The sequence below is a fragment of the Monodelphis domestica genome, chromosome 2 (genome assembly GCF_027887165.1).
Source record: "Monodelphis domestica isolate mMonDom1 chromosome 2, mMonDom1.pri, whole genome shotgun sequence".
NCBI lineage: Eukaryota > Metazoa > Chordata > Mammalia > Didelphimorphia > Didelphidae > Monodelphis > Monodelphis domestica.
The window spans coordinates 45,847,718-45,870,851 of record NC_077228.1 but is presented as its reverse complement, the minus strand read 5'-3'; the positions used below and the strand labels follow the sequence as shown (position 1 = coordinate 45,870,851).

General features: G+C 37.8%; 1 protein-coding gene across 3 annotated transcripts in view; it reads right to left on the bottom strand.

Annotated features, from left to right (window-relative positions):
* Positions 1-8,327: 8,327 nt before the first annotated feature.
* Positions 8,328-23,134, bottom strand: part of LPAR3 (lysophosphatidic acid receptor 3) — a 141,924-nt gene continuing 127,117 nt past the window's right edge. For all 3 annotated transcript variants that reach the window (XM_007480596.2, XM_007480597.2, XM_007480598.3), the window contains one exon: positions 8,328-11,761. In XM_007480596.2, coding sequence (XP_007480658.1) covers positions 11,427-11,761 — 335 coding nt within the window. In that variant the 3' untranslated portion in view covers positions 8,328-11,426. The remainder of the gene's footprint in view (positions 11,762-23,134) is intronic.

Genomic DNA, 23,134 nt, shown 5'->3' with positions numbered 1-23,134 from the left:
GTAAAATAGAAGAAAATATGAAATATATCATTATAAAAACTATAACTGATCTGGAAAATAGATCCAGTAGAGACAATCTTAAGAATTACCGGACTGCCTGAAAGTCATGGTCAAACTATTATCTCCTTTGATCCTCAAAACAATCCTGGGAGATAAGTGCTATTATTATCCCTATTTTACAGATGAGAAAGTTGAGGCAGATAGAGATTAAGTAACTTGCTCAAGGTCTTATATCTATTAAATGTCTGAGACTGAATTTGAATTCAGGTTTTCTTAACTCCAGGCCCAGACTCTAATCCACTCTGCCACCTAGATCACATAAGAAAAAGTAGATTTTTTTTGATTACATAAAACTGAAAAAGGTTTGCAAAAAACAAAAACAAATCTAATGAAGCTAAGATTAATAGGGAAACAATTAACTGGGGGGAAAGGTCTTGGTGGTAAGTTTATCTGATAAAGGCCTTATATCTGACATATATAAGAAAAATGATTCAAATTTGTAAGGAAAAAGAAAAAAAGCCATTTCCTAATTGATAAATGACCTAACAGAATGAACAGACAGTTCCCAAGAGAAGAAACCAAAGCTATTTATAGCATATGGATAAAGACTCCAATTCATTACTAAATTAGGTTAATGTAAATTAAAGCAATTCTAAGATTCTACTCCAATCCATCAGAATGGCAAAGTTGACAAAAAAAGTGAAATAATAAACACTGGTGAGACTGAGGGAAAGTATGCACTTTGTTACACTGTTGGTGAACCTGTGAATGACTATAACTTTTCTGGGAAGCACTTTGGAATTATACACACAAAAATTTTATTAAATACTGTGTACCCTTCAAACCAGCTGGGTATATGCCTAAAAAGATATAAGAAAAAGTTCCATGTATACAAAAAATATTAATAGCAGCTCTTTTTGGGGTGGCAAAAAAAAAACTAGAACCCGATTGAAAATCCATCCATTGAGGAGTACCTAAATAAGTTGTGCTATATGAATGTGCTGTAAGAAATGAGGACATGGATGACTTCAACAAAAGACATAGTTGTATAAACTGGTGCAAAATGAAGTGGTAGAAACAGAACAATTTATGCTATAACATCAATATTATAAAAATGGATAACTTTAAGGATTTTTATAAGCTGAAGAAGAATGAAACCAGGAGAACAATTTTTAGAGATACAACAGTGTAAAAACAAATAACTTTGAAAACTGTAAGAACTATGATCAGCACAATGGCCATTCCTGATTTCAAAGAACCGATGATGAAACATGCTCTCCCTGACAGAGAGATGATGGCTTTAGGGTGCAGAATAAGACATAGATATCTTTCTGTAAAGTTACTGTGGGAATTTTTTTTTTTGCTTGACCAAGGATATTTATTACAATAAATTTTGCTGCAGTTTTATTTTTATTTTTCAGCATGATTAGAGTTGGGAAAGAAAATGGATTTCTGTTTATTTTGTTTAATAATTTAATTAAGTTCACAACAGATGTTAAATGCCAAATGAAAGAATTTTCAGATGAAATCACTGTATTATTGGATTTTTAACTCTTACTTTCTGGCTTAGAATCAGTTCTGTGTTTTGGTTCCAAGGCAGAAGAGTGGTAAGGTTTAGGCAACAGAGCTTAAGTGACTTTCCCAGGGTCACACAGCTAAGAAGTATCTGAGATTTGAACCTGGAACCTCCTGTCTCTTGGCTTGGCTCTCAAACCACTGAGTCACCTAACTGCCCCCTAGTTTTACTTAGTTGTTCTATTTTGCTACAAAAGATCTTTTATGAAGCAGATGTGATCTATAAATGTAATATAAAAATAAAACATACCAATAAAATTAAAAGCATAAAAAAGAAAAAATATATAAAATTCTTTGTATACTTTAAAATAAAATAAATAAATGAAAAAAAGTGAGTGAATCTCTATTTTTCTTCCTACTAATTGGGCAGAGGAGACACAGCATGGCACAATGCATAGAAAACTAGGCTCTGAGCTAGGAAAATCTGTATTCAAGTGTTGACTCTGACATATAGTGGTTATATGACCTTGGATTTAATCTTAACCTCCCAGGAACGTTCCAGGCCATGTCTGTAAATGGCAGAGTAGGTACCAATCTGTATTGATAAGGATGGAGTCTTCCTTGAAGGGATAAATATAAAATGACTTTTATATTTATATTCTTCCCTTCTCCTACTTCTCAAAAAAAAATTGGACAAATATGTTTACTTACTTTAAACAGATGGGTGAGTGGTTATAACAAGGTCTTCTCCATGGGATGAAAGGAATAACATTTCTTTAGCTAATTCCAGGGAGAGGTGGTAACAATATCATTCAGTGCCCCCCCCCCCATCTGACTCTGACACTGGGCTACAACTTTGGCCAACAGTCCACGTCGATTTTAAATACCTTTCAACTTCAGTCTTGGTTTTCCCCTATTGTGACCAAGGTATCGGCCACTGCCCTCCCCTCTGCGCCACTCTAGAATGACCCTCTCTTGACTACAGAAAAGACCTCATTTTTCAGATCAAGAGCAGTACTTTTCACTACTTCCAAATATACCTTCTTGGCATGGGAGCTTTGACAAGGGCATGGCCTGAGGACATTTTTAATCTTTAAGAGAGTTCCCTTCTGGTGAATACTAATGGCCATGTCCAAGTCTGAAGTGAGTTGTAATAATTAATTAAGAAGCTGACTTGGGTACCTTCCTGCTAGCATAAACCAAATTGGAATCAACATAGGATGTCCCTTATACTGAGTAGGTTGTTCCCTCTCCTGAGATTTCTTTGAAAGGAAAACAAAATACAGGAACATGCACTGGAGAATAATTTTGCGAAATTGCTAAACACTCATCTAGTTGAGAGAACCTGATTATTTTTTATAAAAGTAAAATGGAGATTTTAATAACAACAAGCATTTATGGAATGCTCTATGTATATTATCTCCTTCGATCCTTACAACAACCTGGTGGGATGGGCACCAAGAAGCTCTCCTCTTATTCCTTCTACCAGTAACAATAATGATAATCCTTCCTATTGTCATCCTTCTTACCCAGTTTTGCAGTTCTTTGTTTAGGAATTTTATTTCCCTGGAAGAAATGAAGTGCTAAAGTGATATAACTAGCACACTGTCTCTGTCATGTAAGTCATAAATTGATACTGGAGGGGATTCTAATCCAAGAGTTTTCTTTCTCAGATGGAGCATTCAGTCTACCTTTTTTTTTTTTAATGGAACTGGCAGCTACTAGATTTTATCTGCAGTCTTCTCCTTGCCAACTCTCTGAGGTCAGCTCTCTTCTTAATGTTTAATGACAACATTCTTGAAATTTCCTTATCTTTGGGTTATGGAGAAGAGATATTCTTCTTGTCTCATCGTCCACACATAACTGACACCTACAGGAGGGGGAGACTCTTTACAGAATATTTAGATGGATGTAACAAGTCATAACTGATCTGCAACTTTTCCTTAGAATTTCAGTTGATAATCTGTAAGACACAAGCAAGACTGAAATTCAAGACAGGATTCCCATCTTGGAAAGTACATGAGATGATCTCAAAGCTGGCTGTGATCTGTTGCTCAGTTTCGAATCACATAATGTAGAGAGGGAGTAAGAATTTTCACTGGCCAAAATATCTTCACCAAAGTCAAATTATTTTGCTATTATTGCTGACACATATGTATATGTACACACACACACACACACATATATTTAGAAAGAAAAGAGATAGCCATATGTGGTTATATATCTATGCCTATGGTGCAGCTGTCTCTATGTTATCTATCTATCTATCTATCTATCTATCTATCTATCTATCTGTCTGTCTGTCTGTCTGTCTGTCTATCTATCTATCTGTCTATCTGTCTGTCTATCTATCTATCTATCTATTTATCTATCTATCTATCTGCCTGTCTGTCTGTCTGTCTGTCTGTCTATCTATCTATCTATCTATCTATCTATCTATCTATCTATCTATCTGTGTCTGTCTGTCTGTCTATCTATCTATCTATCTATCTATCTATCTATCTATCTATCTATCTATCTACCTGTCTGTCTATCTATCTATCTATCTATCTATCTATCTGTGTCTGTCTGTCTGTCTATCTATCTATCTATCTATCTATCTATCTATCTATCTATCTATCTATCTATCTATCTATCTGCCTGTTTGTTCATCCGTCTCTCTGTGTGTATCTGTTTTTCTGTGTGTATTGTGAAAGAGAAAAAATCCAGAGACTTTTGGAAGGAAAGTCTGGTGGAGCTGCAAGGATTCCATCAGCAGCAGGGGGAGGAGGGGGTGGTGGTCGGGCAAAGAGAGAAGGTTTGTCTATCTATTTGTGTATCTTCTATCTCTCTGTCTATCTGTATCTATCTGTCTGTCTATTTGTCTATCTGCCCATCTGTATCTGTCGATCTATCTGTCTGCCTGTATCTATTTGTGTATCTCTCTGTCCATCTTTCAAGACTTGGTAAATTGAGGAAAATAATCTTGCTTTTTTGGTTTAGCTTTTGTGAATGTTTTCATTCATTTGCCCATCAAGCCGGAAAGGATCTTGGGAACAAAGTAGACATCTTATCCCAGCTTCTAAACAGTGCTTGAGGAGAATCTTTAGCATATATTCCCCCAAATCATCTAGGGATTAAACAAAAGATGCAAGGAATTTTTAAAATAATATAATTGTATGAGGTAACAGACTATAATTCAGCCCTAGACATGAAAGACAAATGAACAAACTTAATCACAGCCTGACAAAATATTCTATCTTAATTTTGTTTTAACTTCCTCCTTACCTGGGTGTGGTAACTCACAGCCTCTGTTTGTGATTAAAGAGCTGTCAACTTGCCAGGTACTATTCATTGTATCAGATTGGAGTTAAGATAACAAGCTGTAGACCTTAAAGAGACTAAACCAAAATGTGATAACACAATAGTTTAGGGACTATGAGATCAGAAAATGTGCTTGGTCGAGACAATGCAATATCCAAAGGATAGATTTGGGAGGTCCTGGTTCAAATTTGGTTTCAGATACTTCTTAGCTGTGTGACCCTGAGGAAGTCACTTGCCTTGATCTTTTCAGTCTTCTGCTTAGGAACCAATACACAAAATTGATTCTAAGACAAAAGGTAAGGATTTGAAAAAAAAAAAATCAAAGGGAGAGTATAGTCAACATCCCATCAAAATGCAGCAAAGACTGCCTACTGTCACTTTCCCAGAGCATAGCCAGTTAGTTGTATCTTTACCTCTGGGTTCTAGTATTCCTTAAGGAGTGGCTAGGATTCTTCTCTAATACTATCAGCTTCAATTCCTTTTCCTGGGTGACCCAAAGTCACCCCCAAAGAAGAGACCAAACCAAGAGAGAGAATCCAAGACTATGCTAACATCTTCTCACTAGAAATCATCAGTGAATAATAACAGTAAAAATACTAACAATTGCTGGCATTTATATAATTCCTCCTATATGCTAGGACTTTAAAAATATTTTCTCATATCTTCACAACAATCCTGGGAGGTAGATTATTATCCTTATTTTACAGATGCAAACAGAGGGCAGACAGAAGTTAAATCACTTGCCCAGAGTTAGTAAGTGTCTGAGGCCATATTTGAAGTCAATGCTCTATCCACTGCACCTTCCAGCTGGCTGGGACTGGGGCCCCATTTAATCAACTAATATCAATGAACTTTTACAAAAAGATATTTATTTCAAATATATAGCAAGAACAAAAAAGTAAGCATCCCCTCTATGCCATCCCAGTCTCTGGGAGAGTAGGCTCAGACTTCACATAGTTTCAGCATAGAACTGGTCCTACCAAAGTCACATCCTAGGCATCTTTGCTACCAGAAGAGTTCTTATCTCAGCCATTGTTGGGAATACCCCTTACATTATTCTACTGGAAACGTTCCCTAATGTCATTCCACTGGGAAAAGTCCCCTAATGTCATTCCACTGGGAAAAGTCCCCTAACGTCATTCCATTGGGAAAAGTCCCCTAATGTCATTCCACTGGGAACATCCCCTAATGTCATTCCACTGGGAACGTCCCCTAATGTCATTCCATTGGGAAATGTCCCCTAATGTCATTCCATTGGGAACGTCCCCTAATGTCATTCCACTGGGAACATCCCCTAATGTCATTCCACTGGGAACGTCCCCTAATGTCATTCCATTGGGAACGTCCCCTAATGTCATTCCATTGGGAAATGTCCCCTAACGTCATTCCACTGGGAAATGTCTCCTAATGTCATTCCACTGGGAAATGTCCCCTAACGTTATTCTTTGCTCCTCAAGGCAGAGGCTGCGCTGGCTACTGAACTGAGGTGGACCAGACTCTCCTATTTGCTGCATCTCAATCCACTCACATTCTTGATCTTTTGAAACTCACCAGGTAATAGCTTCCAGATACATACATCTCCTTCATTAAAACAAAAGGAGAAAGATCAAGATTTGTATTCATAGGGCCATGTGTTGGCATCAGAAAAAAGAGTGCCCAAGGCTTCTCCCTTTACAACATTGTCTCTATGGAACGTGGGCAGAGGAAGCAAATCACCCCCCCCCCCCCAAGGAGACCAAACCAAGGGAGAGAAGCCAAGGTTAGCTCCCAGTTCTGCCTCCAAACAAGCAGTCGATCAGCAGGACTCCCAGGCCGGATTAGTTAGCTGACCAGACCAGTTCCAACATATCTCCTCCAGCTCCTGAGTTTGATTATATAGCATCACAATTCTCTGTGTATTCACTAGGTCTGGGCTCGGTGGCTAGTCCTCCGTTACAGAGGCAACTGGAACACAAAACCAGCAAAAGAACTCCAAACAGAGGGAATGTATCCAACAGAGTGGTGGAAAACTGCATTCTGGGCTCAGCAGAGGACATCAACAACCCTGAATTGTCAAAGGTGTGAGCTGCCTTAGCCATACGTGCTATGCTTGTGCCCTAAGCATAAATATTCCCGGTTCTTCCCTCTTTATGTGTATTGTTTGGACACCTTCTGTGTGTCCTTCATCATGTAAGATCTTTGTTCATATATGATGGTAAGGTGATCATTTATGGGAGAGCAAGGTGTGCAAGAGTCAATAAATATTAATTAAGCTTCTTCAATGTGCCAGGAACAGTGTTATAAGAAAAAACAAAGATAGTTGTTGCTCTACCATCTAATGGGGGAAGACAGTATAGAAAGGCAGCCAGGAAGCTTCCTAGCAGAAATTTCCTTTGTTTGATTATGTATATGTTATAAAGTGTCTATTTCTCTCTTTTTTGGCTATTGTTGGGTAGGAAATGAGGATGTGAGAGGGAGGGGAAATAAATAATCTAAACTGAAAAAAAAAACCATTAAATTAAGTGAATCTAGAACAGAAAATAGAAGACATGATTCTTGCCCTCATGGAGCTTACATTTGAGTAGTGAGAAAAGGGTGAGAATAGACAATTATAAGCATAGCAGAGAAGGGTAAAACCATGTTCTGTGTAAAGTATGAGAGGCAAGGAGATTCAGATAGTTGAAAGGATGGGTAGGAATTCAAGGGAGGCTAGGTGGTACAAGGATTAGAACAGTGGGCCTGGAATCAGGAATATTCATCTTCTTGAGTTCAAATCTGGCCATAGATATTTACTTGCTGTGTGACTCTAGATAAGTCACTTAATCCTGTCTGCCTTAGTTTCCATCTATAAAATGAGATGGAAAAGAAAATGGCCAACCACTCTAGTATCTATCAATAAAACTCCAAATGGGGTCATGAAGAGCAGAAACAACTAAACAACAGGAATTCAACCGGTGAAACAGGGAAAGAAGGGCTCTCAAAGCAAAGGAAACAGTGAGTGAAAGTCTTGGAGGTAGGCAAACACAAGATCATTTGAGAAAATGGGAGCACTAAACTATCTGAGTAAAGAAGAGTAATTGATGAGTGTGGAAAGATCAGGTAGAGCCAGACTGTAGAGGACCTGTAAAACCAGCCTTCAGACTAATAAAATTTATAGACATAGACCTGGAAGGGATCTTAAAGAGCCTTTAGTATAAACCCCTCATTTTCAGATGAGGAAACTATATAGCAAATGGCAGAGGTGAGGTTTGAACTTGGGTCCTCTCCAAATTCACTGCTCTTTCCTCTATATTATTCCTCTACATAATATTCCTCTATATTATTATATTATGCATTTTACTAAATACTCTCTTCTAGCCAACCCCAATATTGAAATCATTAATGAGCTAGTAAGGATTTTATCTTCTTTGAATAAAGACACATTATGAATAATCCCTCCCAAAACACATACATCCCAACATCTGATTTAATTGCTATCCAGATTGATAAACCCTTTGCTTTTCTCAGAATTTCAAGAAGCTTCCAATAACTAATTGTTTTAAGTCTTTATTTTTAATTAGACAGTCTATACTATGGACCAGATTCTACTTATCAGTAGACGTTTAAAGGAATTCTCTGATACAGTTCTTGAGATTCTAAACAGAAGAAGAACAATCCTTGGTCTTGGATGAGGAATACTAGGTGTTTTGAATTACAAACTACTTTGGAGGAACCAGTATTTCTACCCTACTTTGAATATTAACATCATCTTGAAAATTTAAAGGTCATTCAAGAATCCTGGAAGCTGAAGGGAAAAAAAAATCCTTCCTTGATTGTTGTAACTACTTGTAGAGAAATGCTTATTGGTTTATTTCTTGAACGTTTCTAGTGATTCATAAGATGTTTCCATGGAAAGAATGTTGGATGAATTTGAAGTCGGAGGACCTGGATTCAAATCCTGTTCCTGATACTTAATCCCTGTGTGACCTCTCTGCACCTCAATTTCCTCCTCTATAAAAATGGGGGAAATTAGACTAGATAACCTCTGAGATCCTTTCAGCTCTAAATCTAGGCACCCATGATCCTAATATTTCTCAATTCTCAAATTTTTATGACCGAGGATCAGAGAATTAGATTTAGAGATGAGAAGGACCTAGATCAACCCCTTCATTTTATAGATGAAGAAACTGAGACCTAGGGTGATAGTGACCTGCCCAAGATCACACAGGGATTAAGCATCCAACCTAGAACTTGAACCCTTCTTAGCAAATGATCTTCAAATTTTTGTCTCCCTGCTGAAACACAAACGGGCGGACACACCACACGCATACGTGCACACACACACACACACACTCAAACTCAGAAATGCAAACAAGATCATTCCAGTTCAAGCCACCATGCTTTGAATCCTCTCCAGACACCAGCCTAAATATGACATGGCTGCTGCTGGAGGGGGGAAAAATGGTTGTTTCCTTGAAATAAAACATTTAAAGATCCCTTAGTGGCTATTCAGGGACTGGAATTCAATTTCCATTCTCCACCCTCTGGCCAGCTGCAGCTCTGAAATGCCAACATAAAACATCCCAGGATTGCACTTCGTGGTAAGGTTGGATTTTTCTTATGCAATAGAAACGTGCTGTCATTAACACTGATACATTTTCATTTCAAAATCAGTCAGAAAAAAACAACAACAATGACCTTTAACAAAAGAGAATTGAACCTGACTTTGAAGAAGTCATATTTTATTGGGGGGGGGGGGGGGGAGTCTAGGGGAAAGAGGGAATGGTGGGTCTATAGAGGACTTCACAAACTCTCTGTATCTGGTTGAGGGGTGGCAGTGGGATTGGGTGATCTACACCTTGGGATCTGAACATCCTATCTTTATTAGATCATTTAAGAACACCACTTTTTAAATCTTCTCATTCCAAGAAGTTTTTGCTCATCTATGTTATATCACAACAACCAAAATAAAAATGTAAACTTCTTATTCAAACCACATAAATACTATGAAAACTAACTTGACATCACACTTTTAAAAAAAATCAGAATGCTTTATAAATCTATAAAAATGGTGCCTATGGTGCTTTTGATGCTCTAGACTTTGTAATAAACAGATTTGTTTCAGGACATCCTGGGCTCATCCAAGGAGAAAAAACTCAGAATCTATCCCTGATCGGAATTCAGTCCACAGGTAAAAGCAACCACTTGAAGCTTGTCTGCAGTCTACTGCAAAATGGGAGGAGTGGAGAAACATCCTGAGAGACTCAGGCAACCATCTGGAAGCAGAAACTTGAATTGGGGGAGCATATCAGACCCAATGCCTTGAATCAGAAGGGACCCTGCAAGGAATGGCTTCAGCCTGATTTCCTGCATTACTTTATTCTTCTTTCCTCAAGGCACATCGTTGGGAAAGGGTAGGGGGTCCTGCTGGTTATAGCCCTTGTTTCTTAGACCACCGAGGGTGAATCGTGATGCAGAATGTACAGGGTCTTCTAAACTGGGTGGCCTGGGAATGCATCCCAGTGTTTCGATTAAGAAATCTAAATGCATGCATATATATGTGCAGACACACACGTGCATGCTAACTGAAGGCAACTTCTATTTTAAAAGATTTACTGTTTCAGTTAAACAATCCATCAGAACCCAGAACTTACATTAGATTTTGATTAAAAAAAGAAAAGAGTTTTGTACCTGGGGACCTATACTGATTCTCACTGTAGGGAGGGTTCCTATTAAAAGTTCACCTGCTGGTACTAATTTCATTTGTAGAATTATGTTTCAGTTCTGAAACATTTTTTGAAGTGTTAACTACATACATTTACATAGGATTGGGCAAGCAAATATAGAAAATGGGTCAAAAATCTTCCTTTGGTCTTAAGAAGGGATTCTTCATTTTTAAAAAAATCCTTACCTTCTGTTCTAGAATCAATACTGTATATTGGTTCCAAGGCAGAAGAGTGGTAAGGGCTACGCAATAGGGGTTAAGTGACTTGCCCAAGGTTACACAGCTGGGAAGTGTCTGAGACCATGATTCTAAATTTTGTGAGTGCTATGATCCCCTTTAGGCAATCTGGTAACACTGATGGACTCCTTCTCTGGATCCTGTGTTTAAACCTACAAAGTGAAATACAAAGAAAGCTAGTAATTTGGAAATAAAGATGTCATTTTTTCTTTTTTGCCATCCAAATTTATGCCCTGCCCCCTTCCTGAAATCTAAGGTCCATGGACCCTAGAGGAAGAATTCCCAGCCGAAAATCTTTTGATTCTATCCTTAGAAGACATTTAAAAAAAAACTAGTTAAAAATGCAACAGCTCAGGAAACAAAAAAGTATGATGGGATTAGATTGCATGAAAGGGTAAAAGATGCAATAATAGACATGATTCCACTGTATTGTTTGCTCTTCTTGGGACCTTTCCAAACGGCTTGTGTCCTCTCTTGATAGCATACTTTGTATGCTTTTAAAGCTTAGCTTTCAAAAAATCTAGCACTGATTTATTAAGACTTCAAATGATATTGTACTTGGTCTCCATTAAAGACAAATAAGCACTCTAGACATGGATTTTTCTAAGGGGTTTTCTCCGTGTGGTGACCATCATTCCCATGTTAGAGAGACAGTGAGAGATTGGGGGGAACAAGAAGAGTCCCAAAGTCAGGAGTGCCCTTTGTTAGAGATGGTCCCTTGGCTAAGACTATCTTCTATATACTGACTCGTCGAGGTGTCGTTGCTTCTGCTCAGGACAGTGGATGGGATCCTGGAAGTTCGCCTCTCTGGGTTTTCGCCATTAGCACAGCAGCAGATCATCCGTCTCATGGTGCTATACATCTCTTCGTCTTTGTAGGAGTAAATGATGGGGTTCATGACGGAGTTGAGTAAGGCCAGCAGCAGGAACCACCTTTTGACATCCTGCACGCCACAGTGAGTACAGTTAAGGCCATCCAGGAGCAAGACTACTAGCCCAGGGGTCCAGCATACAACAAAAGCTCCTAAAGGAAGAGAAGAAGAAATGGTAAGACTTGAAAACCCAGGTCCGTTTTAGCCTCTTCACTAGAGGGACACGCTTGCATCAAAGGGTTGCATTAGAGGGCTTACACTACCTTATAAACAGGATCCAAATGCTAGAACTTTTGGCTTTAATAGAATAAAGAAAAAAAATGCAAGGCTAAATGCTGTCTGATGGTCTATTCCAAAAACTGAATGCACAAGGATAGTTTAGGGGAAGCATGATTGGGCAATAGTCTGTCTGAAAAGATCCAGGGGCATGGGAAGAGGAATAAACTAGAAGAGAAGGGAAAGGAAAGTCCGGGAAATGTGTCTCACATCACCAGGGTGCACAAGTAAACATCTATCTCTACAAACTAGGGGGGACGAAGATGGGGAGGAAGGGGGAGCAGAGGGGAGTAGTGGACATCTAGACCCTATTCTTATCTGAACTGGTCAAAGAAGGGATGAATAGACAAACATACACACACACAATTGGATACAGAAATATATTTTACTAAAGAGGAAAATAAAAGGGAAAAGAGAGAATAGAGAATTCAAAGGTAAATTAAGGGAAGGATTAGTCCCAAGTAATATAAACTCTGGGGCAGCTATGTGGTGCAGTAGATAAAATTCCAAGCCTGAAGTCAGGAAGACTCATTTTCCCCACTTCAAAATTGGACTCAGACACTTACTAGTTATGTGACCATGGGCAAGTCACTTGACCTTTATCTCAGTTTTTTCAACTATAACATGAGCTAGAGAAGGAAATTGAAAACCACTGCACTATCTTTGAAAAAGAAAAAAAAAACCAACAACAGAGGGTCAACAAGAGTAGAACAAAACTGTAAAACAACTGAACAACAAGAAAATAAACTCCAACTAAGGATACGTAAAAATGTTGATAGAACCTTTTGAGGTGGCAAAGAATGGGAATCTGAGGAGGTACCCACCATTTGGGGAATATCTAAACAAGTTGTGGTATATAAATGTGATGGAACACTATTGTATTATAAGAAATGATGAAGAAGATGACTTCAGAGAACCCCTGGAAGACTTCTATGAATGGAGACAGAAGGAAGTGAGCAGAATTAGCAGGAAAATTTACATGACAACAATATGGCAAAGACAAACAATTCTGAAAGAATTAGTTAATTTGATCAATTTCATGACTGACCTTGACTCCAGAGGATTTCTAAACACTTCTTGTTAGAAATGAAGAACTTAGTCCTGAGTAAGGCATATTGTTTTGGATATGGCCAGTGCAGAAATTGGTTTTCTAGACTATACATGTTTTTGATAGTATTTTGTTTTTCTTTCATCCTCAAATGGGGGGAGAGATTTGTGAAGGGAGAGAAAGAAGACAGATCTTTGAATGGATTAAAAATTAAATAATTTTACAAAAGGACCTGGGTGTTTTTTAGTTGATTGCAAACTCAATACATACAAAGACAAAATGGAAGACTTTCTACTTTGAAGGGGCTTACATTCCATTTGAAGAAAACAACATGAATATAACTAAGTTAATAAAAATATATACAAAGTAATTTCATGTGAGGAGAGCTAATAATTGAACACATATGTACAAAACATGTATATATATGCATGTATACATATATAAATAATTAAAATATAATGAGGGCATAAAGGAGATAAAAAAGAGGGGTATGAGAAAAGAGATGGGTTTTCCTATCTGGGAGGATTCAAGAAAAGCATCATGGAGAAGGTAGCACCAAAGCTGGAAAGGATTTTAATAAGCAGCAATGAGGGAAGGAAGAAAGACCTTTCCTGGATCTGAGGCATAATGTAGAAGAGTACAGAGGGAGATATTCAGAAAGAGTTTCAGGTCAAGTCCATAAGCACTGATTGAGTATTTTCTATGCACTAAGCAATGGAGATATAAATATAAGCAATGAAGAAAGACCATCCCTACCCTTAAGGGGTTTATATACTAATGGGGGAAAAGCCTAGATTCAGAAGAGGACTACAAAGGGGGAGAAGCAATTGATAGAGAGATATGGTGACAAATATTGGAAGATGAAGAATGATAAATCTGGATCCTTCTTCCAAATAGAGGTTCTGAGAATTCACCAGTGGGAGAAGAGGTACATGAAGAACACTTGTCAGAGGGGAAATACCATGAACTAGGACTAGAAGGTAGACTAGAATCAGATTGATAGGTTGTGAAAGGCAGGCTAACGAGCTCATTTTTTTTTTCTCTGTAAGAATAGTGACAACCCACATTTACTTTAAGGCTTTCAGTAAACAATTGGGAGCTATGGAAGATTTAAGAGCAGGGAAGTGTCATAATCATACTATACATTAGGAAAACTACCTTGGTAGTAATGTGATGGACAGCTTAAAGGAACAAGACATTAGGATAGAGAGACCAAGTAATAATAACAGGCTATGAGAGAAACGAAAAGGTCTAGCTAGCTAAGCCAGCTAAGCCAATCTCTATTTGACCACCACTAGTTGGTCTTCTTCAAGGTCACATAGCTAATTTGGAGGCAGAGCTGGGATTCTTTCCAAAATCCAAGTCTAACATGCTAAAAAACAAAAACAACAACAAACCCACCAAAAAACCAACCCTCATCTTCTTAGAATCAATACTAAGTATGTTCCAGGGAGAAGAGCAACAAAGATTAGGCAAGGGGGGTTAAGTAACTTATGCCCAGACTCACACAGCTAGGCAGTGTCTGAGGTCCTATCTGAACTCAGGACTTTCTCCAGGCTTGGCTTTCTAGCTACTATGCCACACAGCTGTCCTCCCAATACACTTTCTACTCTGCAACACTGACTCCCCTAAACAGGGCAGGACCAATGCCATACTTTTCTTTTTTTCTGTTTTGATTTATTCAAGATGTTTCTTCTATGGAGAACAATATGCAAAGGGCACATTTTTTGTGCATCCCCCATAGCCTCTTGACCAGTACCTTGTCTACAGTAAGAATTCAATAAACATTTACTTTTCTGATTAATATTCAAACAAGCAGAAAATTGAACTAATCAGGACTCCGACATCCCAAATGTTCTGATTTATTGAAGTTTTACTTCAGTCCATCAGTATGAGAAAAAGAAAAATGGGCATATTTTATCCACAAATGCTAGCAGGGTCTACTGTTGTTGAGAAATGTTTTGTTTTGTTTTGTTTTTTCCAACAGGGTGACACCCAAGAAAGGAGTATTATTTATGTTGTTGGGAGATTAGAAGAAGTAGATGAGTCAGACTTTAAAAGCTATGGATACTGCAGTTGATGTTAAGGGTCCTTCACCCCCACTACCCCCTTAGAAATTGAATAATTCCTCAAAATCCCCATGGGAAAAAGAATGTGTTCCCTGCTCATGCAGTTACTTTCAGGATGTCAAAGTGTCAGACCACTGTCTGGAGACAGTGTTTTTACTAAAGTTACAAAACTTGGAAAAATTAAAATGTTATGTGAGGACATACAACTAACTCTGAATTGCCCAGTAATGGATTATGCCACCTCTGGATTCCCAGGATGCTCTGTTTCCCACTTCTGCTTCTTACATTCAATCAATCAGTCTACCTATCCATACACATCGAATGGCCCCTAACTGAATAAAAATAGTCAGAGACAATGCATTATTTCATAATAGCAAAAGAAAAATCCCTCAGCTCCTTGTACATAGTAGGTACTTAATAGATGCTTGTGCTTTTGTTTTTGTTTTTAAATCCTCACTTTTTGTCTTAGAATCAATACTGTGTATTGGTTCCAAGTCAGAAGAGTGGTAAGGGCTAGGTAATAAGGGTTAAGTGACTTGCCCAGGGTAACACAGGTAGGAAGTATATAAGGTCACATTTGAACTAAGGACCACCCATCTCCAGGAAGGGCTTTCAATCCACTGAGTCACCTAGCTGCCCTAAATAGATGCTTGTTAATAGGAAAATGACTACCTGTTTGTCCTAAGGTTTATCCCAGATTACATTTGTTTGCTGACTGGTGCCACAAATTTTTAGTTAATAGCACTGATATATTTTAAACATTTTTTAACTCAATCCCATTGACATGCCTAGCCCTGTCCAGAGTTTAATGCTTAGACCAACACAGGGGTAGGTTTAAGAAGATATCAAAGTTGGGCTTATTGAATTTTCAGTATTGATTTCTGAGATTTCCATTAATCTCACCATCATATTGAAGCATGAATACACATTCTGGGACCAAGAAAAGCAATAAAATGGATCCCTGCCATCTATCAGTGAATTTCTACTTTGTAATAATTACTGCAAAACCTTGATTTTATGTAATAATATTTTATGGGAAGCAATTTGCAAGTTGGAATGCTGCATGCATATTTCCCCTGGAATTTCCAAATTGAACTGCTATTCAATTCCTAAATATAAGTCTGCTCAAATGAATATGTGTTCTTCTTGATTTGGAGTATGTTCCCTCCAAGATGCAGATCTCAATCCCTTTGTGTCTGTCCATCTTGAGCAACTCTTGTCTGTACTCTTGCATAAATTTGCCACAGGGGATCCACCCAAAGGGCTCAGGGTCTTTCTTGTTTTCTCTTAATATAGCAAGGATACCATTAAAGTACATTAGCTATTTACCTGTTAGTCTCTCATCCTCTTCACAATGGTGCAATGGATAAAATACAGAACCTGGAGTTAGGAAGATCTGAATTCAGATCCAGCTTCAGATATTTCCTTTCTAGTTGGGTAATCCTGGGCAAGTCACTTAACCTCTGTTTGCCTCAGTTCCTTCAACTGGAATTGGGGCTACAAAATTACAGCATATTAACTTTGCAGGGTTTTCTTGAGAATCAAATAAGATTCACAAAGTGCTTAGCATAGAAGGTAGACACTATAAGACTGCTTGTTCCCTTCCACATGACCAGCTTGTCTTTTTCTACATAGATTTCCCAAATGACATCCTTTTCCCCATATCCATTATATGCCTCTCTGTGTGATACCCATTTTTGGACCATTTTAGATGTTCCAAGTATTTATACAGCTTTGTTCTCATCAATTTTCAGAGACAGTGTGGACAGTAGATCTGGACCTGGGTTCATATTCTGCTTAGTTAGTTCTTACTAGCTGTATGACTCTGGAAAAATGACTTAATCCCTGTTTGCCTCAGTTTCCTCATCTGTAAAATGCTTCGTCTCTGAGGCCCCTTTCAGTTCCAAATCTATTATCCCATGAAATATTTAAAATAAACCTCAAAACAGAGACTGACCTTGAAATGACCTGACCCATTCTTAAAATAAGATTTTAAAACAAAATCAGTTTTAATGAAGAGAGCCCTTTTGAAAATAATTCACACAGATGATAACTTTTTCCTTTTCTAACTTTATAGTCTATTAGTTTCAGCAGGGATCCTAAGAAGTGCTAAATGGTGAAACCTAAATTTAGCATAATCTCAGGATTCTGTTTAGAGAAATCCATAGTGAGACTTTTTCCCCCCTTTGCCCTGAAAAAATAAAGACTTGACTAGAGCTCCGGTGATCGATGAAAGTTCTTGCTAATGAAGATTTTCATGGTTTGTTCTTCCAGAGGATATCAATCAATAGTATTTGAACAAAAACTGGATCCTGGCCAGTTCACTCCCGGCGTGGTATCTGTGGATTCCAAACTAGTTCTGGACAAATGAATTCTTGAGTCAGATTAAGGGAACAGTTTGTCTAACCTGAAAGGGAAGCCAGTTTTTCCTACTTAACTATCCTACCTACATCCTACCTAAGCCCAGACTGATAAAGTATTGACCCAATGCCCTAAGATAACATTTAGACCTTCTTCCACTGAGCAAGACAAGGCCAAGTTGACTGGACAGAATAGCAAAGTGTCCTATAAACTATTGAGCAAAGCTCTTTAGAAACACTGACTTTGGATAATGCTCACTTCACAGCAGAGAAGCAACATATAGACATATGCCTCAATTCTAAATTGTCTTTGAAACACATCTCAAAATGGATTGCATTGTTTACCTGATAGGCAAATCCTTTTGGTATATTTACTATGTGTGGCCATGAGACATGTAGCTCTCAGCCCCCTGCCAAACAAGGAAGGAAGAAAGAAAGAAAAAAGGAGAAAGAAAGAAAAAGAAAGAGAGAATATCATCAAGAACAGAACAATTGGGAACTACAATCTCTGGGAATTTCTGGAGAACAGGAGTAATGACCAAAAACTGAAGAGTATCAATTTTCAAAAAAGAGAATGTAAGGAAAAACCAGTTGTCTTGATGTTGATCCATAGCAGATCATTGAACAGATGACCTGTGAGCAGTTAGAGAAGAATATGATGATTACAAGGAGCCAAAATGATGAATACACTAAGAACTCAAGCCAAACCAACATTACATAAAGATTTTTGGGGAAGTCTCTAATTTATAAACAAAGTGAGTTGCAAAGGTCAACTTGTAAATCAGTTGTTTGAAACATTGAAACATTCAAACATTGTTTGAATTATTTATTAACTCGGGCTAGACCAGTGATTTCTTGGGTGTGGGGACTTCTGAAGTAAACTTCCTCCACTAACTCTTCAGATAAAACAATAGAGAGATAGTTGTCTGGGGCACTAAGAGGTTCCACTTGAAAACCTCCAATAAAAAGAAATTCACTACCTATTAAGAAAGCCCATTTCCCCTAGAAGGAAAATTAAGTTTTCCTGATGTCAAGCCTAAATTTACTTCCTATAGTTTCCCTTTGGAGTAAAGAACACATCTAATCTCTCTTGTTATATCTCTTCAAATATTTGATGACAACTAACATGTTCCACCCTCACCCCACAAGATCCCTCTTTTCCAGGCTAAACATGCCCCGTGCCTTTAGGTCTAGGGTAGGCAGCTTTTCAGATTTAGTCACATCACCTCTATCTATTTGACACTCAGTAAGTACTTAATAAATGCTTGTTGTGGGGACAGCTAGGTAGGACAGTGGATAGAGCACCAGACCTGGAGTCAGGAGGACTGGGTTCAAATATGACCTCAAAGACTTCCTAGCTGTGTGACCCTAGGCAAGGCACTTAAACCGAGTTGCCTAACCCTTGCTGTTCCTTTGTCTTAGAATTGACACTAGGACAGAAGGTGAGGGTTAAACAATGTGAGTTGAATAAACCTCTGAATTCTTGTATTATAATTTTGTTCTGCAAGCACAGCTGAGGGAAGTGAGATTAGAGTGTGCATCCAGAGCTCTGACCTCACTAGCTCAGATTTGCTCAAAAGGCTTCATCAGAAACAAATAAGCTCTAGTCAGGAGGGCTTCCAGCTGTGCTCTGATTTGAGGAGTCTCTGAATGTCCTGAGGATCTGTCTTTGTAAGCCCATTATGGTCTATAGACCATCCCCCCAAATTGGCAAATTACCATATCTATAGCTTTACCAGGTCAGTCAAACCTACACAAGAGGCTCTTTTGGGATCTCCTCCTCAGGATTCTGGCTCCTCCCCATAATGGAACTACTTTTACCTGCTCTAACTACTCCTAATCCTTTATTGATGCTTAACCTTCCTCCTGGATCTCAGGCTGTACCTTTGAAATAGATGGTCTGCATCTTTAAGATAGTTTATCTGATCTCCCTCCTTCATCATGGTGGCAACTAAATAGCTGTGACTGTTCTTTCTTGCCTTCATCATAAATTCCATAGTATCCTTTCAAAAGCTTTCCCCACTATTATATCAATATCTCTCCACAACTCTATCAATGGGCATGATGAGTTCACCCTCCCACCCTAAACCAGGGGGGTCCCACAGCCCAATCAGAAAAGGATGACCTTCTGTAAAATGCAAACCATGGACCCAAATGTAAATCATTGTCTAGAGCTAGCTCATACTTAAATAATTTATGTGTTTTGTAGATGGGGAAACAAGTTCAGAGACATAAAGCGATTTGTTAATGGTCAAAAGCCACCATGTCCAAGGCACAGAATTAGAATCAAGGCCTTTCTTGACTTTACATCCAGAACACTTTCTGCTAAGTCATGCCCTCAATGAGTTAAGACATGGTAGATCAGAAGGAATGACAGAAACACGGTATATATTGATTTCAGCTAAACCTTTGACAAAGTTTACTATAGTGGTTCATAGATAAGTGTGAAATGTAGACTGTGTGAAAGTACATTTAGACAGAGTTCTAGAAAATAGAACAATTGTATTCAATGAATGTGGACCAATGGAAAGGGGAGAGGGCAATGTCTTGAGTGGATTGCCAAGGGGAATTTGTGTTTCATTTCATATTATTTAATACTTTTATCAGCTTTTGAATGAAAACTAGAAAATGGGCTTCTCAAAGTCACAGATAAAACAATAAATACTCTAAACATTTGTTAATCACCTACTGTATTTTAGGCACTATACTAAGTGCTGGGGATGCAGGTAAGAAAAGGTACAGTTGCTGCTCTCAAGGAGCCAACAATCTAATGAAGGAAGATAATATACAAAAGGAAGCTTAAAGGGGTAGAGAGGCACTAGATGGTACCTGGGACATGATGACAATTTTGGAGTCAAAACCAAGTAGAACAGCTGTTGGCAAATAAGTCATGGCTGGGACTTCTGAGCTCTCTAGAGTAGTTTTGTTTTTTGTTCCCCATTCTAGCCTTCCAGTTAGAGGGACAGAAGCAGCTGATGGTACTGATGAAATTTCAATACAAATGCTGAAGTAGTCTTCAAGATGATTTCCTGGTAATGAACTGATCCCAGGCTAATGTGGGGAGGAAGATGGAGAAAAGAGGGATGTTGGAATCTAATGCAAACAAAGTAGCTGGTAGCTAATGAAGAAATAGCCAGGATTTTGCATCCTCTATGAAGAGAGGTAATGGGAGGAGTTTTTGCTCCACCCTCCAGCCTTCTAATCAGAAAGACAGAAGTCATATAGCATTTTTAAGTATGCAAAGCATTGGATATATATTATCTCATTTGATCTGAACAACAAAACTGTGAGGCACTATTATTAGCTCCATTTTACACATAAATAAACTGAGGCTGAGAGGTAAAATGACTTGTCCAGGGTTACACTCTCTATAAGCACCTGGGTGGGTTTTGAGCTGAGGTCTTTCTGACTACAAATCCAACAATCCTACATCCTACACCATCTAGATATTTGCCAAGGAGATCTTGAGAAGAATTAATACTATTTATGAATTAATTTAAGAATTTAAGAATTAATACTATTAATACTATTCTGTATTTTATTTTGCTCTCTTATTTGTATTTTTAAATGAATTGTCAATGTTCTTTTCTTCCTTTTTCTATATAATTATCATTAATCTTACTTCTTTTCAAAACCCTCCTATTCAACAAGAAATTAATACCCCCCCCACTTTCTCCCACCCTTCCTCAAGAAGGCAGGTAATATAATACAGATTGTACATATATTATCATCTAATACATATTTCCCTGTTCTTTGTGTTGTACAACAAGACACATTGCTTACATTAAAAAAAATTTAGGAGGAAATAAAGTGAAGAACAGTGTCTTTTAATTTGCATTTGGACTCCATCTGCTCTTTCTATGGCCTATCTTTTTAATACTGATAGTCTATTAGTGGCATTGTATATTTTTCTTTTAAAATATTTTATTTTTATCCTATTGCATATAAAAACAATTTTTACCATTTATCCTTTAAAGTTTTAAATTCCAAATTCCCTTCCTTTTTCTCACCCTCACTCTCTCACTTCCTCCCTGCCCTCCCCTCTCTCCCTGAGATGGTAAGCAGTCTCATATAGATTTTACATGTATAATCACATAAAACTTATTTGTCCATATTAATCATTAAGAAGAGAGAGGATGAAGTATAGTATGTTTGATTCTTCATTGGACTCCATCAGTTCCTTCTCAGAGTACAAATGATGCTTTTCATCATAAGTCTCTGGAATTATCTTGGATTGCTGCATTGCTAAGAACCACTAGGTCGTTTACAATTGTTCATCAAGAAATATAGCTGTCACTGTGTACACTGTAACATTGGTTCTGCTCATTTCACTTTGCATCAGTTCATGTCTTTCCAGATTTCTCTGTAATCATCTTGCTTGTTATTTCTTATAGGACAATAGTATTCCATAAATGTCATATAAGTGATATTGCATGGTATGAGACATGGAGCACAACAGTCTCTGAAGAACTGAAAAGGATTATCATACAGAAGGCAAGAGAGAGGAGAGAGGAGTTTGAACTGACTACAGTTTATAATGAATGGAGAATTTTGAAGTACAGGAGAAGCCATCAGGGAATTATATAACAGAAAAAGATGATTTGCTGGTCATGTGGCTAATGAGAAGTGGACAGTAAAAGTGCTTCACTGCTACCATCTTGATGTCAGGAGAAACTACATAAGGCTTTGAGCATCTGGACTGGGGTGGATACCCTGTGGTTAATTTATGGATGAACACAGGCAAAAGTTAGTACAGGATGAGTGGGAAGGAATGAGTTGTGGACTTCATTATTATAAGGGTCATTCAAACTGATGAGAGAAGAAATCCATTTGAGGATTTGAGTTTAATGTACATACTAGAACACAGTCAAAGAGTTTATAGGATATAGAGGAGTCTGGAAGGTCTGATCTATTAAGAATGATTGAAAGGATTGAGGGAAATTGTGATAGAATGGAAAAGTACTGGGTTTAGAGATATGGTTTCAGAACCAATTCTATCATTTTTAACCAGGTTGAAATTTATCTGAATTTAGGCAACTCATCATCATGATCCTAAGTCATATTTACATATGCTTTTTTCATCCACTATGTCAGTTGATCCTCACAATAATACTGCCTTATCAGCACTACAATCATTCCTATTTTACAGATGGGGAAACTAAGGAATGGAAAATTAAATGACTTGCCTATGGTCATGTGGGTAGTATCTGAAGAAAAATTTGAACCCCAGTCACAGGTGTCTTCTCATGTCACTAACATAGTCCTTCCTTATCTCTACTTTTTGGAATTCATATATCCCCTCCCAGATACCTTGCAGATGTCTCCTTCTACATAAGGTCTTTTCTGACCACCACCATCTCAGTTGTTAATGCTCCTTCCCCCTTTAAACTGTTTCATTTTGTATTTATATTTACTCATTTTTGTATATAGAGTAGTAAGATATAACCTCTTTCACTGGCAGATGAGGATTGTAGTAAGTGACTTGCCAGGCTCACATAACTAGTCAATGTTTGGGAAGAAACTTGAACCCAGGTCTTCCTGTCCTCAAAGCCAGAACACTAACCACTATGGCCCTTTGCATTTAATTTCTCTTAGCCTCAGTTTCCTTAATAGTAAAATGAAAGAGTTAGACTAGATCCAGGGTTCTTGTCCTTTTTATGTATGGACCAGAGCCCTTTTAGTTGTTTAGACCCTTTCTCAGAATAATGCTATTAAATGCATAAAACACATAGAATTTCAAGGAAATCAAATATTTGGAAATATAGTTATAAA